At 44.7% G+C, this 14544-nt stretch overlaps 2 protein-coding genes across 2 annotated transcripts; one reads left to right on the top strand and one right to left on the bottom strand.

Moving 5' to 3' along the window:
* Window positions 1-1816: 1816 nt before the first annotated feature.
* On the top strand, window positions 1817-8552 carry CARD8 (caspase recruitment domain family, member 8; the record flags this gene model as incomplete). Its single annotated transcript, XM_008945329.1, has 13 exons — window positions 1817-1870; window positions 2427-2477; window positions 3528-3575; window positions 3686-3729; window positions 3848-3897; window positions 4642-4862; window positions 4938-5188; window positions 6037-6171; window positions 6608-6746; window positions 7158-7211; window positions 7293-7376; window positions 8192-8461; window positions 8521-8552. Coding segments are annotated over 13 exons (1433 nt in total), but the record flags the coding sequence as incomplete, so codon positions are not given.
* Window positions 8553-12024: 3472 nt separating this feature from the next.
* Window positions 12025-13670, bottom strand: IL12A (interleukin 12A; the record flags this gene model as incomplete). The annotated part of the gene is made up of 4 exons (XM_008945328.1): window positions 12025-12192; window positions 13192-13296; window positions 13400-13441; window positions 13563-13670. Coding segments are annotated over 4 exons (423 nt in total), but the record flags the coding sequence as incomplete, so codon positions are not given.
* Between the last annotated feature and the right edge of the window lie 874 nt (window positions 13671-14544).

Here is a 14544-nt window from a genome sequence, read left to right as displayed (position 1 = left end):
ACGGTGGGCAGGAATTTCTGACACTGAATAGTCAAGGTTTATTGTTTTGGTTTGTTTTTCCTTCCCCGCTTCTCTGTTTTTGGCTTAAGAGGAGGGAAATGCAGCTCAGGGGGAGGGAGGGTGCAAGGGGGTTGCTGCAGCCCAACCTCACTTAGCAAGCCAGCGCTTGGTGGAGGAGTTGCACAAGCAGCACTTGGCTGCGGCTCCATTCTCTGGGGGATGTTCAGGCTTTGTCCAAAGCTTGCAGAAGCTGTGTCCTCATTTATTTTTTTTTTTTTTTAGATGCATTTTAGAAGCGCAAACCCTGGCCAGTTTAATTTCCCCTTTGTGCCCCTGGGGAAACCCTTACCCAGTTTCTCCTGCGTGTCTAACTGGCCACAGCAATGTTTTCTCTGTCCTTGACAGACAAACTTTTAGAGCTGCAGGCTGTGTTGGAGTACCCCTGTCCACCCCCACATCCCGCCCTGCTTCACCCAGGACCCCCCCCTTGCTTGCATCACTTCACTTCCTGCCTCAGGTATAGGTTGGGGGTGTATTTTCCTGCCTCTACCCCTACCACCTATTTATTTTTTATTGTTTAATTTGTTGTCTGAGCTGCCTCGGTGTGGTGAGGGCTCTGACCCCCTGGGCTGATGCCTGTTCACCCAAGCAGCACCCATCTGCTGCTGGTTGCAACCCAAGGTGCTGGGGCCTGCTGTGGATGAGGTGTGGGTGCATGATGCCAGCCTAGGAAGGTCTAAATCAGCCTCCTGGGCTTTGCCATCACTGGCATCACCAGGGCAGTGCTGGAATCCCTCCCCACCTCCCACGAGCGAGGGGATAGATGCTCTTTCCATGCCCACGTGGCATATGGTTGTCCTTCTAGCTGGCCACTGGCTGGACAAAGGGACTGAGGTAGGTTCTCGTGCCACTAAAGTCAAAGAGAGCTGGATGTCACCTGCTGGTTTGTGGGAACTGCTGCAGATCCCTTCCCCAGCAGCAGCTCTGATGACAGTTACTCATTGGGGCTGCAGGGAGGAGGCTGTGGAGCTTGGTGGCGCTCCACCGGAAGGTTTCTGGACCTGATCTTGAGCCGTAAATGATTAACCAGCACATTTATGCTTTCTGAGAGCAAATGAAGACGGGAGGTTGGTCTGTATTTGCAACAGGCCACAAATGGGTGCGGGGGTCTGTTGGAGTCATCTGCAACATCCGAGTCCCCGTCTTCATCTGTGCTTTGTGTGCTGCTGAGAAGATTAGTTGGGCTGTCACCAAAACCAACGGGCCCTTGGCACATAACCCCAGGGTGCTTTGCAAAAGGTGCTGGGGCCAAGGGCTTGTGCCTGTGGGAAACGTGCTGCAGAGCCAGGCACCCCGGCTGGCAAGGGGCCACGGGTGATGGGAGAGGCAATTAATTTTTAATCACCACCCCCCGTTCTAAGCTACCCTGTAGCCCCCAACCCAGTTGGCAGGGAGGGGGAATGCCCAGTGTGTGGAGACAGATCTGCTCACGCATTTCCCACTTTGTCTTCCAGCAGAACTGAGTCCCTCTCTTCAGATGAAAAAGGTACGGTCATTTGGTGAAATCTGTGTTTGTCGTGAGAAATGCCCAGCCCTCAGAATGGAAATGACAATTTTATAACTGTTGGCTTTAAAAAGCACAGCGTAATGTCTTAGCTTAATGGATAAGAATTTAGATTATTTTTTTTAACTGGCTTTTAAAATTCCTATTCATTTTCTGTTTATTCCCTTCCTCTGACATGCATGGTACAAAACCACCAAGAGTTGTGTTAAGTCTTTTCCAAGCTTCTATCCCCTGACTGCTTTTCCCTTGCAGAGGTGGTGAATGGTGGCACAGATGAAGAGGGCTCAGCCAAGGAGCACCCAGCAGGTAAGCACCCATGAGGCTGAGGGCTTTCCATGGCTGGCCTCACACCCACCACTTCCCCACAATGGGATAAAACCACCTTTCGGGCACGACTGTGACTCCTCAAGTCACTTGCTTTGCAATATTGGTTTCTCTTCAACTTAATTTGGTGGAATAATTCATTAAAGCTGCTTGTGGCATGTCCCTGTGAGTCATGTCACTGATGGGACTCGTTGGTTCCCACCTCACAGGCATGCCACGGGAAACTATGATTTAACTGGGTGAGCTGGGATGTGCCATGGGTGAAGGTTTCATCCCAGTTTTGATCAAACATTAAAATCCAGCATCTTGAACACCTTTAGAAGGGCCTGGGGCACCCCAAAGTCTCCCCTGGTGCTGGGGTTTGATGTTCTGATGCTCCTCTCTGCCTACAGGTGCCTCAATATTTTTCCTCCTCTGTTATGTTATCTAAGTTGCTGAGCAACCTGATGCATCTGAACTTGTTGAGTGCCCTTTTCCTCAACCGCAGCACTGCTTTGTTTCATTCTGCCTTTGACTAATGGGGTTTAATTTCATTAAGGGGAGGACAGTTCTGAAACCAGCTCCAGCAGTAGCTCAGAAGAGGAATCAGGTGAGCATCACCTTGTGATTTACATGTTTTCTCCCTTTCAAAAACGTATCTTCAGTTTAAACCAGCTGCTTTTCACGGGAATAGTCTCAGGGTTATTGTATAAGGCTGTGAATCAGTGCCTGCACGAGAAGCAGAATGATATTTTTGTGAGCCCATGATTTCTGAGCTGCTGGGTTTTGAGCAGAGCAATAATAGAAGAGAAACTTTAGCCTTGTAGACACAATACACACAAATGTTTTAATACTACAGGAGTTGTCCAAGCACCAAGAGGCCATAAATCTGCTTCAAAGTTGGCAGCAAAAGCGACAAAACAGGATGGACAGGAAAAGAATTAAAGGAAGTTTTTGTTGTTGCTGGAAAACTTGCGGGTTTGCACTTACATGGGTTACACCACCAGCAGTTTATTTGGCTTTCAGGCATCACTGATAATCTCTACAATTAGCTAATTACAAAGCTTTTCTTCATCAGATGCAGAGGAGTCAGACGGAAGAAGGTCGGGTGAGTGTGCTCTTATTATCTCCCTTGCAAGGTGTGAGGAAGCCAGCAGGGACAAGGGATGGATACACTGCTCCAAAATCCACCCTCTGGGCTGTGAGGTTTTGCCCACTGTGTCAGCTCCTTGCATGCTGTCGTGCCTGGGGTTAGTAAGGAGGATTTGGCCACTTTTAAATCATTTGAGGGATAAATACACTGCCATTAATGTGGTGACCTGCTTGCTGGGCCACCATCCACGCCGGCTAGTTCAACGTTGTGCTTGGCACAATTAGACTCATTCTGGGCATCAATCTTTTTTCTTTTTTAACCCCCATGAAAATTTCCAGGAGTTTGGACAAGTTTTGAGCTCTTGACAAAGGTCGTGTCCCAGCGGTCAGCTTCATCCCGCAAAGTCTGTGTGCAGAACTTTGTCCTAGGAACGTTCTCCATGGGTTTTTATGGACGTAAGCAAATTAAACGGGTGGGTTTAATTAGTTCAGTGGGTTGCCCTTGCTGAATATGGGAACAGAAATCTGCTGGAGGTTGAAGTAGCTGCTGCAAGTTTCTCTTTTGCAGCTGAAGAGCAGGAGGAGAAGGAATCAGTGCCATGCTACAATGAATCAGGTAGGAACTGATCTCTTGAGGGCTGTGTTTGGTGGTTGTTTTTTTTTTTTTTTTTTCCCTGAGTGATTAATTCTTCTTTTAACATGCTGATCTTCCTGTTTTCTCACTAGGAGTGAACTGTCTGCCATCCTGTGAGCACTGCAGGAATGAAAACGTACGTTCACAAAAAAAAAAAAACAAACCAACAACAATTTTGCATAAGATACTTCGTAAATTGTAATTCTCTCTATCACACTTTTGACATATATATATATATTTTAATCTGTTTATAGGACCAGAAGGAGCAAGTGACCCCTAGGAGACTTGCTGGAGGACAACATGTGTATGGATTTTTTTAATATAATGGGTAGACGTTTCCATTGTTCTCATCAAGATACTTCTTTCTTTGGTTTAAGTGGGAAAAAGACTAATTTGCTACCCAAATACATTTGGAGTTATACCAGAAGATCTGCCCAAATCTTTCAAAATAAAATATTTAAAGCAGTTGCCTGTGTTGCCTCCAGATCCTGGTCCAAGAAAACTCTTAGGATGGCTTCCTGCCTGCCTCATCTTGCAGTAATTAACATCAGGCATATTTTTACTTGCTTATTTTAGTAGGGGCACACATGAGGGGTCTTGCCCTGCTTCACAGGAATGCTCATCCTCCCCAGGTGCACCAACTTGGCATTTTTTTCTTTGGATGCCAGCCTTGTGCTGCCTCTCTCTGTCTTGGAAGTTGTCATCAGTGGGTGATGCTGGTGTTGTCAGTTGGCTCTGACCTGGATGGAAGCTGGGTTGAGCCCTTAGTGTAAGAGCAGCTGCTTTGTTTGCAGGAAATATTATGCAAAATATTCATCACAGTTATTTTGTGTGCACTGGCTGGGTCCTCCTGGCCAGGTTTTAACACTCAAGGACAGTTTAAACCCAGACACTGGAGAAAAAACAGTTGTGGCTTCTGTGCTATTCAGATAAAGTGCTGTGTGCTGCTTGGGAAGGGAGTTTCTCTGTTACCCTTGCAAACCACGTTGTTACTGTATTTACTGAGCGGTGGAAACTAAACTCACTGGGTCTCTCTTGCCCATGGCAGGTTGCAGCTGGATGGAGAGGGGACGTACCAGTGCAGCCTCACAGGCTTGATTTTTGAGGTAACAGGAGCCGTCAAAATCACGTATTCCCTCTTGTCCTGGAGCAAATACGCCAGCCTGGTGGAGAAGCCCTGGATCGTGGGCGGCCCCCTCTTCGACGTGCACTGCAGCTCGCCCTCGGCTCTCACCTCCCTCCAGCTCCCCCACTCGCTCTGCCTGGGCGGTGAGTGCCGGGCTGGGGGGGCTCCCGGCCTCCTGCCACGGGAGGAGGTGCTCAGGCAGCCCCGTGTCCCCGCAGATCATGCCGCTGGCATGGCCTTCAAGGTTCTGCACGTCAAAGGGGAGGGCGCAGCCCTCGAGCCCTCCGCCGACTACTCGGCGTCGCACGTGAGGTGGTTGGTGAGCTCCCTGTCCCCCGTGGGGCCGCTCATCCAGAGCCCCGAGCCTGTGCAGTACCACGGCGCCGTCATCCTCTACAAAGTCGTCGACCAACATCCCTCCTTGTCCTTTCGGGTCTACGTGGCGACAAACAATGACTCCTTTATAAAGGTGCGGCTCGTTTTGGGGGTGTAGGGTGGGGTTGGTTATGGGGGTGCTACAGGGAGGATGGGGTGTGTTGGAGGGATGCTCTTCTCTCGGCGTTCACGTGCAGTAAATACATATAGATAATTTATATGATCTATTAGGATATATCTTATCAATGCTTATCGATATCTAAAGCCTGTGGATCCAAAGGGTGGGGCCAGACCTTTTTCAGTGGTGCCCAGCTCTTGGGAGGGATCTTGGGATAAATCCCCTTGTGTTCTAACCAATCCTTGGAAATCGGAGGGGCTGGGGTGGCTGAATTTATCTCTGAATAGTTGTAACAGTCATGACTGTGGCTGTAGGTCCAATGCCAGATGCACAAAGAGCCTGTTGCTGTAGGTCTGGTTGCATTCAGAAGGTGTAGTTGGGTTTGCAAATAGCATGGTTTATTCACATCCAACATGTACAGATTCTTTAAGATTGCAGGGGATAAGTTCAATAAACTACAGGATAGCTTTACAGGTCTAAAATACAATTGTAATCACAATAATAATTTTCTCCCAGAGAAGAAGGCCAGGCTGATCAGAAATGTTGTGGAGTCTCCTTCTCTGGAGAGATTCCAAACCTGCTTGGATGTGATCCTCGGCACCCTGCTGTGGGTGACCTGCTGGAGCAGGGGGGCTGGGTGAGGTGATCTGCAGAGGTCACTTCCAACCCCTACCAGTCTGTGAAGCTTGCAGTATGGAGCAGGTTGTGGCCATGTCATAGAGCTGGGGGCAGAGAAAAGCCCAAAGGGCCACATCAGCACAGATGTTAAATGTTAATTCCTTTACTGAGCTGAGTAACCTTTATATTGTATCTTTGAATTTTAGGATATCTCAAGAGCTGTAAAACATTCAAATAAGAAATTTGTTAAAATTGACAAGCCCCCTGTATGCCAAAAATTGCTTCAGAAAGGGAAGAGGTATAGATTGGTTTGTGAGCCAGAAGCTGAAATTACTCCAGAGGTAAGTCTCTTACACATCCCTTGTTTTGTGCTGTACAACTTCATTACTGATGTGGTACAAAAGTTTGGATGCTTTTAAGAATCAGCTGGACAGGGTTCATCTTACCTAGACTGTGCTTTGTGCCTTTGCCAAGAAAGGTTGGAGCAGATGATCCTTGAGGTTTCTTCCAACCTTATATTTTATGATACCTTGATGGCTTTTCCTTTGTGTTCCTGCTTTGGCATTAAGGACATTTTTCACAGTCATTTGCTGTTGCTGCAGGAAGCATTTGCCTTTTAGAGCCCTAAAATTTTGGGATGAAATCCTGATGCCAGCATCAACAGCAGAACTCTGTGGAGACTGGAGTTGAACTCAAATTTATGCCAGCAGCCAAACACCTGGTCTTTAGTTTCTATTATGGATAAATATTTATCTTTAATGTATTTACCTTGTGTAGGAAATTGAATTTGTTGATGGATCTCTCTTGAAACTAAAAAGTTACATTGAAGTCTATTTGGAGAAACCTGATGACTTCACCTTGTCTTTGGTTGAGCTGGAGTCTGATGCAACCGTGTGGAAAGCAAAGCTAAGAGAGAGTGAGTCTTTGGTCTTCCCACCTGCTGAAAAGATGCAGGAGTTTGGGTAGCATTCAGCCCTAAATTACTGCTGTTAAAATCATGAGGTTTGGAGCCGGAAGTGATAAAAACACAAAGAAAAGAGCTCCATGAGGCCACATAGTGGCTTTGGGACCATGGGGGGTGTGGGAGGATGCACTGCTTTCATTTTACTTGCTGGGAAAAATACACAATCTCAATTGCATGTTCTGGATGATGTGCTGAAGCACGTTGGATAAACGGGAAAAAATCATCTCAGTCAATAAAATCTTAGCTCAAGCAGCTGGAATCCACCCAACAGCTTGGGGTTGTGCTGGAGAATTGTTGGATGTAGGGCATGGCAATGGGAATTCCTCCCTCACTTTTTTGTTTCCTCTGAAAACTGTTTGACAGGTGACTGGATACATTATGAACAGAACAGAAGCAAGCAGACGAGGTGCACAGGCAGTAAGTCCACATGAAGGTAAGCTCCTTATCTTAGCAAGCTGTTCAAAAGAAGCAACATCACCTCTCACTTGTTTTTTTTAGGCACCAAAAAAAGGAAACCAGACTTCAACATTCTGGAAGAAGATGAGCCCCATAACAAAAAGGAAAAGCCCAGCAATATTGCAGGTATGTTGTCACTTAAATAGCAGGTTTGGGGTTGGTTTGTTTTTTTTGTATCCTGTGAATTGAATGCAAATTCAAGTTTTTTAAAGATTTCCACAGATCTGAGCGTGACATATAGGAGGAGAAGGTGCTGCTTTCATAGGTGTGGAATTTGTACCGACATTTGTAGTGCTCTGGTACACTGTTACCCATTCAGGAAGTAGCTGGGGAGAAGCAGCTGGGAAATCTGCTATATAAGGATCAGCTAAAATAGTATTGTCTTCTAAGACTGGGTGATAGTGGCTGTTTTTGAAAGAGGTTTCTGCTATGTTTCTCAGATTTCATCTTTGGGATATCTCCCCTGTTTTTCTGAAAAATAAAATAAAATTTATAAAAAAATCAACTCCCATTTGTTGTTGACATGTGATGTCTTGATGGTCAGAGTGACCTGGTGTCTGAGAGCTCCCACCCAGAAACTGCTCATTTATAGCTGCTTGGAAGAAATACAGAAGTAATAATGTTAGTTCAATAAATAATGGGGAAAAAAATCAGCAAAAGTAGGTGTTTGTTTATGGGTGCAGGTGGGCACCATTGAGCTTCCATCCCTCAAAACCTCAGTTTTATGTATCACTGGTGACATGGAGAACGAAGGTGTCTCAGTCCATGTAACAGCTTGGAGTGAAACCAGCATCATTAAAGGCAAAATAAACATCACCCTTCTGGGGTGCCTGTAGCTTTCAAGACACCTGAGCTGGCTGGGAGGTTCACAGGGTAATTTAGTTGTAAGTTTAATGAGACGAGCAGTGTTAAATCTGATTTTTTGTTCTGGGCCTTTTCAGATGGAAACGAGACAAAACACTTAACGGACCAACAGCTGATTGTGATCGCAAGGTTGTTTGGTAAGAGGTGGAGAGAAATCGCCATTGAGTGTCTTCAGATGGAGATGAAAGACATTGAGCAGATTCAGGCCGTGGAGGATGAGGTTAACATGCAAAAATTTCTGGTGTTAGCCAAGTGGAGAGACAGAGAACAAGGCAATGGGACTGCAGAAGCTTTGCACAGATGTCTCCGTGAAAAAGCGTCCTACGAGATCCTGCAGGTCCTACAAGGTATCACCTTCCCCTTGTGTTGCTTTAGTCACATCAGCGTGCTTCACATGGACGTCCAGGCTTCTCCTCAGAGAGTTTACCAGATACCTAGTGCATGTTGTACTACGTAGGCCAAGATTTTCTCACTTCTGACTTCAACAATGAGTTTCCAGTGCAACAATTGGACGTGATGGTCTTAAAGTCTTTTCAGTGTTATGATTCAATGATTCTGTGATTTTTCTACTTCCCTTCAGAAAGTGAATAATATTTTTGCACTGATATTGTTGAAAGTATTCTCATTATGACCTGGTTGTCATGGCCAAATGAGTCAGTGTCATAGACCCAAGCCAATTCTTGGTCTTCTCTGCAAGTCATAAGATGAGATGTGTCTTTCCTTTTATGTATTTTAGGAACAGTTAATTAACACCTTTCCCTGATGACTGACTTAGCAGGTTGATCCTTCAGACCCATGGGTGTGTGCATGTATTTCCTTGCTACCCATGGGTGCTCCTACTCATTTCTGTGGGACTCCTTATGCTCTGTTCACCTCCTGCCAAGCGGAGTTATTCAGTGAGCTGAGAACTCAATCAGCCAAGGGGAACCTGTCTCAAAAATGGTGTTTTTTTCCTAGAAGGGGCAGAACTTTGTTCTTTCTTTATTCTCCCTTAAAAACAACTTGGCTGCAAAGGGTGGAGAGCTGCTCGTGCTCCCTCCCTCATGTCACCTTCACCACCTGTCTGTGCCATGGCCTTGTGCTGGCTCCTAGGTTTTCAATGCATTAATTATTCAGCTTGAACTTTCAGTAACTTGCAGAGATCAGATGATCCATGTGTGTTTGTGCACGTCCCTTTCCTCAGGTTTCTCAGCTCGGTGCTGAGCTGCTGAAGCTGCAGTAGAAGAAGGGAGGTGGGAGCATCCCCAGCCAGTCATTCCACCCCTCTGGCCGCTTCCCCGGGATCTCGCCGAGCTTCGGGAGGGAAGGTGCAAGGCATCATCGCTCAGCAGGACGTTTAGATGAGACATGTGAAGGAAGTTGGGTGTGGCTGGTGGCACACCTAAGGCTCTGAGGAGCCCTGACTCGGGTGGTGGATCCTGGGCTCAGCGCCGGGCTTTGCCTACAGGGAACCCACCACCCAGCTCTGTCTGGTCTGAGCCAGGCCTAAAAGACATGAACACTGGAAGAAACCACTTTACTTTGTTCAGGTATATGATGGTTATCTGGAAATGTTTTTATTTATATCAGGGAAAGAAAGGGAGGAAAATTATGAGGAAACTTTAATCCCCTTAAAAAAAAAAATATTGAACTGCCAAAATCATGAGATCCATCATGTTTCTCAAAGGTGCCCAGGATAGGGGAAGAATAATCCTAAATTTGCGGGTCAATCCCTTTGCCTAATCACTGTATATATACATAATCACTGTATATATTCATGTACAATCAGTCCTTGTTAAGCTGTGGTTCAGTTTTCTAAAAACCTGAACACAAGTTTCATGGGAGCACCACTATTAACTCCAGGAAGCTTGGAATTTTCTCTGGGAATTTCTTCTTTGCTCTTCTATGTATGGTCTGTCTTAATTTTTATGAGATAATGTTTTACATAGTTTTTTTTTTTTTGTATTATAAACTTTTAATACCTTTGTTTTTTTAACGTGGTTGATTTTGACTTGAATAGAATCAGGTGCTTACAACTAAAATGGGAGAAGCCCAAATCTCTGCAACAGCTCATCCAGAAGGAATGGTATTTGCAGAAGAGACCAGAGACCTGATATGGGACAATATTGTTTTTAAAGACACGGGATTCTTTTGATCTTCTGCAGATCTTTATGAAATAAAACGCATACTTTTTTTTAAAAAATAAAAGGATTAAAAAGGAGATATTTACACTATTTATGTATGATTTTTGATTCTTTTTGTTTTTAATTTTAGCTGTTGGATGAAACATTGCAAGTTTGTCTGATGTTGTGGGCCATCTTTCCAAGCCTTGATCCCAGGGGGTAGCTGAGGAAAAGGGCTCTGTTGGTGCCCAGGACCTTCTGCTGATGGGGTGCTTAGGGGGGAAGAAAAAGCTGTGGGAGGTAGGGAGGTTGTGTGGGGCTCTCTGGCCTCAGGCAGATATGTCCTGGGTTCTTCTCTCTGGGACAAAATGGGGGAAGTTGCCATCAGGGGGACCTTTAAGATACCGCATAAAGCTCTGGTATGACCCTCTGATCAGAAGCAGAAATCAGTAAATCTAAGCTGAAAATAAGGTTCTTATTTGTACTAACGAGGGTAACTGGATAGTGTAGCAGGTGGTGAAAAGAGATGTTGAGGCCTTCAATCTTCAGATTCCTTAAATCCCTATCAAGAAGCTTTTTTTTAAAAAAAAAAAAAATGTATATTGTATTTCTGTGGTCTTCAGTTTGGCTTTGTCCAGTTCTTGCAGGCAGAAGGAGAGAAAACATGACAGTTGTATCACAGCACTGAGGCATGGGGTTGCTCTTACCTTACAACTTGCTCTACTCTGGGGATGGTCTGTGGGTTCAAGTGGTGGGAGTTTAGAAGATTATATTTTAAGGGCTGGTGTGGTGTGCAGGTTATGTCGGCACTGGGGGAGAAGGGGGAAGGATGAGGATGGCAGCTGTGCCCTTGGCATCTGGAAGAGCTGGGGGTCCCACTAGCCCCTTGGCATCAAAAGGGGCTTCCTGGGGGACCCCAAAGGGCAGATCTTGGAGTAGCCAAACACATGGAGACAGCAGAAGAACAAGGTGCTGTTGGGGTGATGGGCATTGGAGGGAGCTGGCTGGGAAGTGGCCAAAGTCATGGCTTGGCCAAGGGCAGACCTTCCGAGTGGACACCATCTGGTTTGGCTTATGTGTTGCAGGCAGGAACTGGGAAAAGACTCATCCCAGCATCCCTCCTGGCCTTCAAAGTTCTGCAAAACTGCCTTGCTGGAACAGACATTGGTTTTGGTGGGACCAGGATTTCACCCTGGAGACTGTAACCAACTGCAAAACTGAGAGAGTTGCTTTGGGTGCTTAGTCTGAGCAAGAAATCACAAGAAACGTGTGAGTCTGATGTACGTAACAAGATGGAAACAGGATTGTAAAGTATTATAGCAGTGCTGAATGTTACTGTGGTTTACAAGCCAGCAATATTCAAAGTATTTTAAAAGTATGATTAATATGATATCATATTGACTCATGTTATATCTCAAGGAAGACAAAATTCACGACATTCTTTATGCAAACTTTATTAGGCAATAAATAGAATAAAAAAGGGATATTTTCATAAATAGATTATGATAAATATATTTCTGTTTCTGAAAATTACAACAAAATAAATAAATTGATGAGGACAAATTACAGTTGAGTGTTTAGTGGTTTGAGAACATTTTTGGTACTATGCTGTAGCTTATTTTCTAGAAATCTAGAAGTTTAGCATGGTAGCTTGAAAGGCACTGACAACAGCTGGGTAAAACTTGATTTAGAAGAAACTGTGAAATATTATGCACTGGATTCCTTAAAAGGCCCTAAACACCTCGTGGGGCATTGACCCTATGATGCTTTTTCTCCAAAGCATCCTTGAGTGTTGGAGGGCCTGGTGCTCACAGGGAGCTCTCTGGAGAGTTCAGGTAGTTCATCATCCTGTTGATGGTGACTGTGCGGATTTGGAAGGCATGAAGGATGCTGCAGAGCCTCATCTTCTCCTGGAAGGAGGTCAACCCTGTGCCTGCTGACAGCTGTGGCGTGCTCCAGCTGCTGGTCCTCAGCACCTGAGAAGACGGGGTGTTAACACAGAATCTGGAGTGGTTTGGGTGGGAAGGGACCTTTCAAGGTCATATAGTCCCCACCTCCTGCAGTGAGCAGGGACATCCCCAGCTAGAGCAGGTTGCTCAGAGCCCCGGCCAACCTCACCTTGAATGGTTCCAGGGATGGGGCAGCGACCACCTCTCTGGGCAACCTGGGCCAGGGTCTCTCAGTGTCAAACATTTCTTCCTTCTCTCTAGTCTAAATCTCCTTCTTTTAGTCTAAAACCATCCTCCTTGTCCTGTCACAACAGGCCCTGCTCAAAACTATCAATCACCAGAAAGTGGCTAGAACAAAAACCTCTTTTAGTTTTTCACCCTCTGAGTGATAAATGGCAGGACTTAGAAAGAAGAATGTATTCTCATAGATGAAAAATTTGAAATGTTTAATGATATAATTAATAGGATAAAACTTGAAATATTTAATGACATAATTAATAGGATAAGATTTGAAATACTGAACTATCTAATTCATAGACTTAAGATAAAATTCGAAATACTTAATGATATAATTAATAGACTTGAGATGTGCAGCTGTACTTTGCTCAAGACAAAAATGTCCATTCATGCACAAAGGCTCTTTCTGCCCAGGAATAAAGATTTTTTTTAATAATAAGCCTATAGGGAGCTTTGTATTGCAACCCATCAGACTGGGCTCCTCTGCTCATGGCCAGAATCTCCAAGCTATCGGGAGATGCTGTGTCAATACAAAGGAAATGATTTTTCTTTTTTTTAATTAGCTTTTGTTAAACAAGCTTTTAACTTCTCCCTCTACTCACTAATAATTATCAAAATTCATACATCCTGTTTCATATCAAGTCCCTTCTAGGAAAAACAGTAATTATTTTCTTAAGATTACCAGATTGAAGAAAGCTCACAATTTGACTCTCTACAGAATGGAGAAAACTGGATTCAAAATTCTGCTTTAAGACAGAAATAGTAGAAAGCAAGGAGAGAAATACTTACTTTCATCATTTCATCAATAGTTGCCAGCACCTTTTGATCATTGAGGTTATTCAGCTCTGCCCTGTAGATATTCAGATCCTTGTAGATGCCCTCCAGGCATTTGCTCTGCAAGAGGCAGAATTATTAGGAAATGTGTGAATCTCTAGTTAGATGCTTTAAACTTGCAACAAGCAAAAGAAGGGGTTCTTTTGGGAAATTTGCAGTTTACCATATCAAAAGTAGATCTTTCGAGTGCCGGACAGTTTCCAGTCTGCAAATTAAAGAAGAAACGAGACATGGTGATTTTGTGGAAGTGTGAATTATAGGGTTGTTCTGTGAAAACATGATGCTGAAACCTGATAGATAGTTGTTTGTTTGTTGGTGTTTTTTACCTCTGGATCCTCAGATGTACAAGCTTTTATTGTGTTGATTTGATTCTTAGTGATATCTTCAAGATCAACCTCTTCAAGGGTACATTCAAAGCCCAGAGTGCCAAGCTCCTGTGTTAAAAAGTAAATAAAAAAGGGCCTTTGACTCAGTTTCACAGTAAAATATATATATATATGTAAACTCACACAATTACGTTCTAAGCATCTGAGCTGTCCGTGCTTAGCTGAATCCCAAGAATGAGGCTGTGAGGACTATGGATAAATAAATACAAAAGCAAATAGACTAAGAATTGGAAATGCACATGGTGGTTCTGTTTGATGGGACTCAGCTCAGGCTTTGCACAGGTTTTATATGCTGTTGTGAATTGTGCTGCTGCTGTTACTTCAAATTAGTCTCTCAGATGTCGAATCTATTGAGAACTTTATGGCACTAGAGTTTCAAATGTGAAATCTCTCTTAGAAAGTGAAAAATAACTAATATAATAACAAAGCTAATATAAAAATATCTAATATTATTTTAGCGTGGAACAGTGCTGCAGCACCAACCCAACAACACCACTAACAAGTGAACAGGATGAAGCTGGGAGCAAATGTTTCCCGAGCCAGCTTTGCAAGAGCTTCAGAGAAAGTGTTCAAAGATGAGAGCTCAAATCAGCCGTTGATGGCACTGCTGGGGCCCTGCGTGTTTCTCTGGGCTTGTGGTGAATGAGGACCCAGAAAGGCACCTGAGCAAATGCCCATCGTAAAGGGGAAGAGTGAAAGCAAAGCCCAAGTACAGTCTTAAAGGGAGCGTACAGAGAGCATCCCCCCTCCTGGGTACCCTCAGCAACCCCTCACTGCCCTCCTGGATACCACTCCTGCCCCATCACTGCCTTGCTTGGCACCCTTGCCAACCCATCATCTCCTGCCTGGGTACCCTTATCCTCCTCCCAGGTACTCTCAGCTGCTTGGGTACCAATTCTGTCCCATCACTACCCGCCTGGGT

The sequence above is a fragment of the Merops nubicus genome, unplaced genomic scaffold (assembly GCF_000691845.1).
Source record: "Merops nubicus isolate BGI_N331 unplaced genomic scaffold, ASM69184v1 scaffold31918, whole genome shotgun sequence".
Lineage (NCBI taxonomy): Eukaryota > Metazoa > Chordata > Aves > Coraciiformes > Meropidae > Merops > Merops nubicus.
Note: the sequence above shows the minus strand (reverse complement) of the source record. Positions and strands in the feature narration are given on the sequence as shown.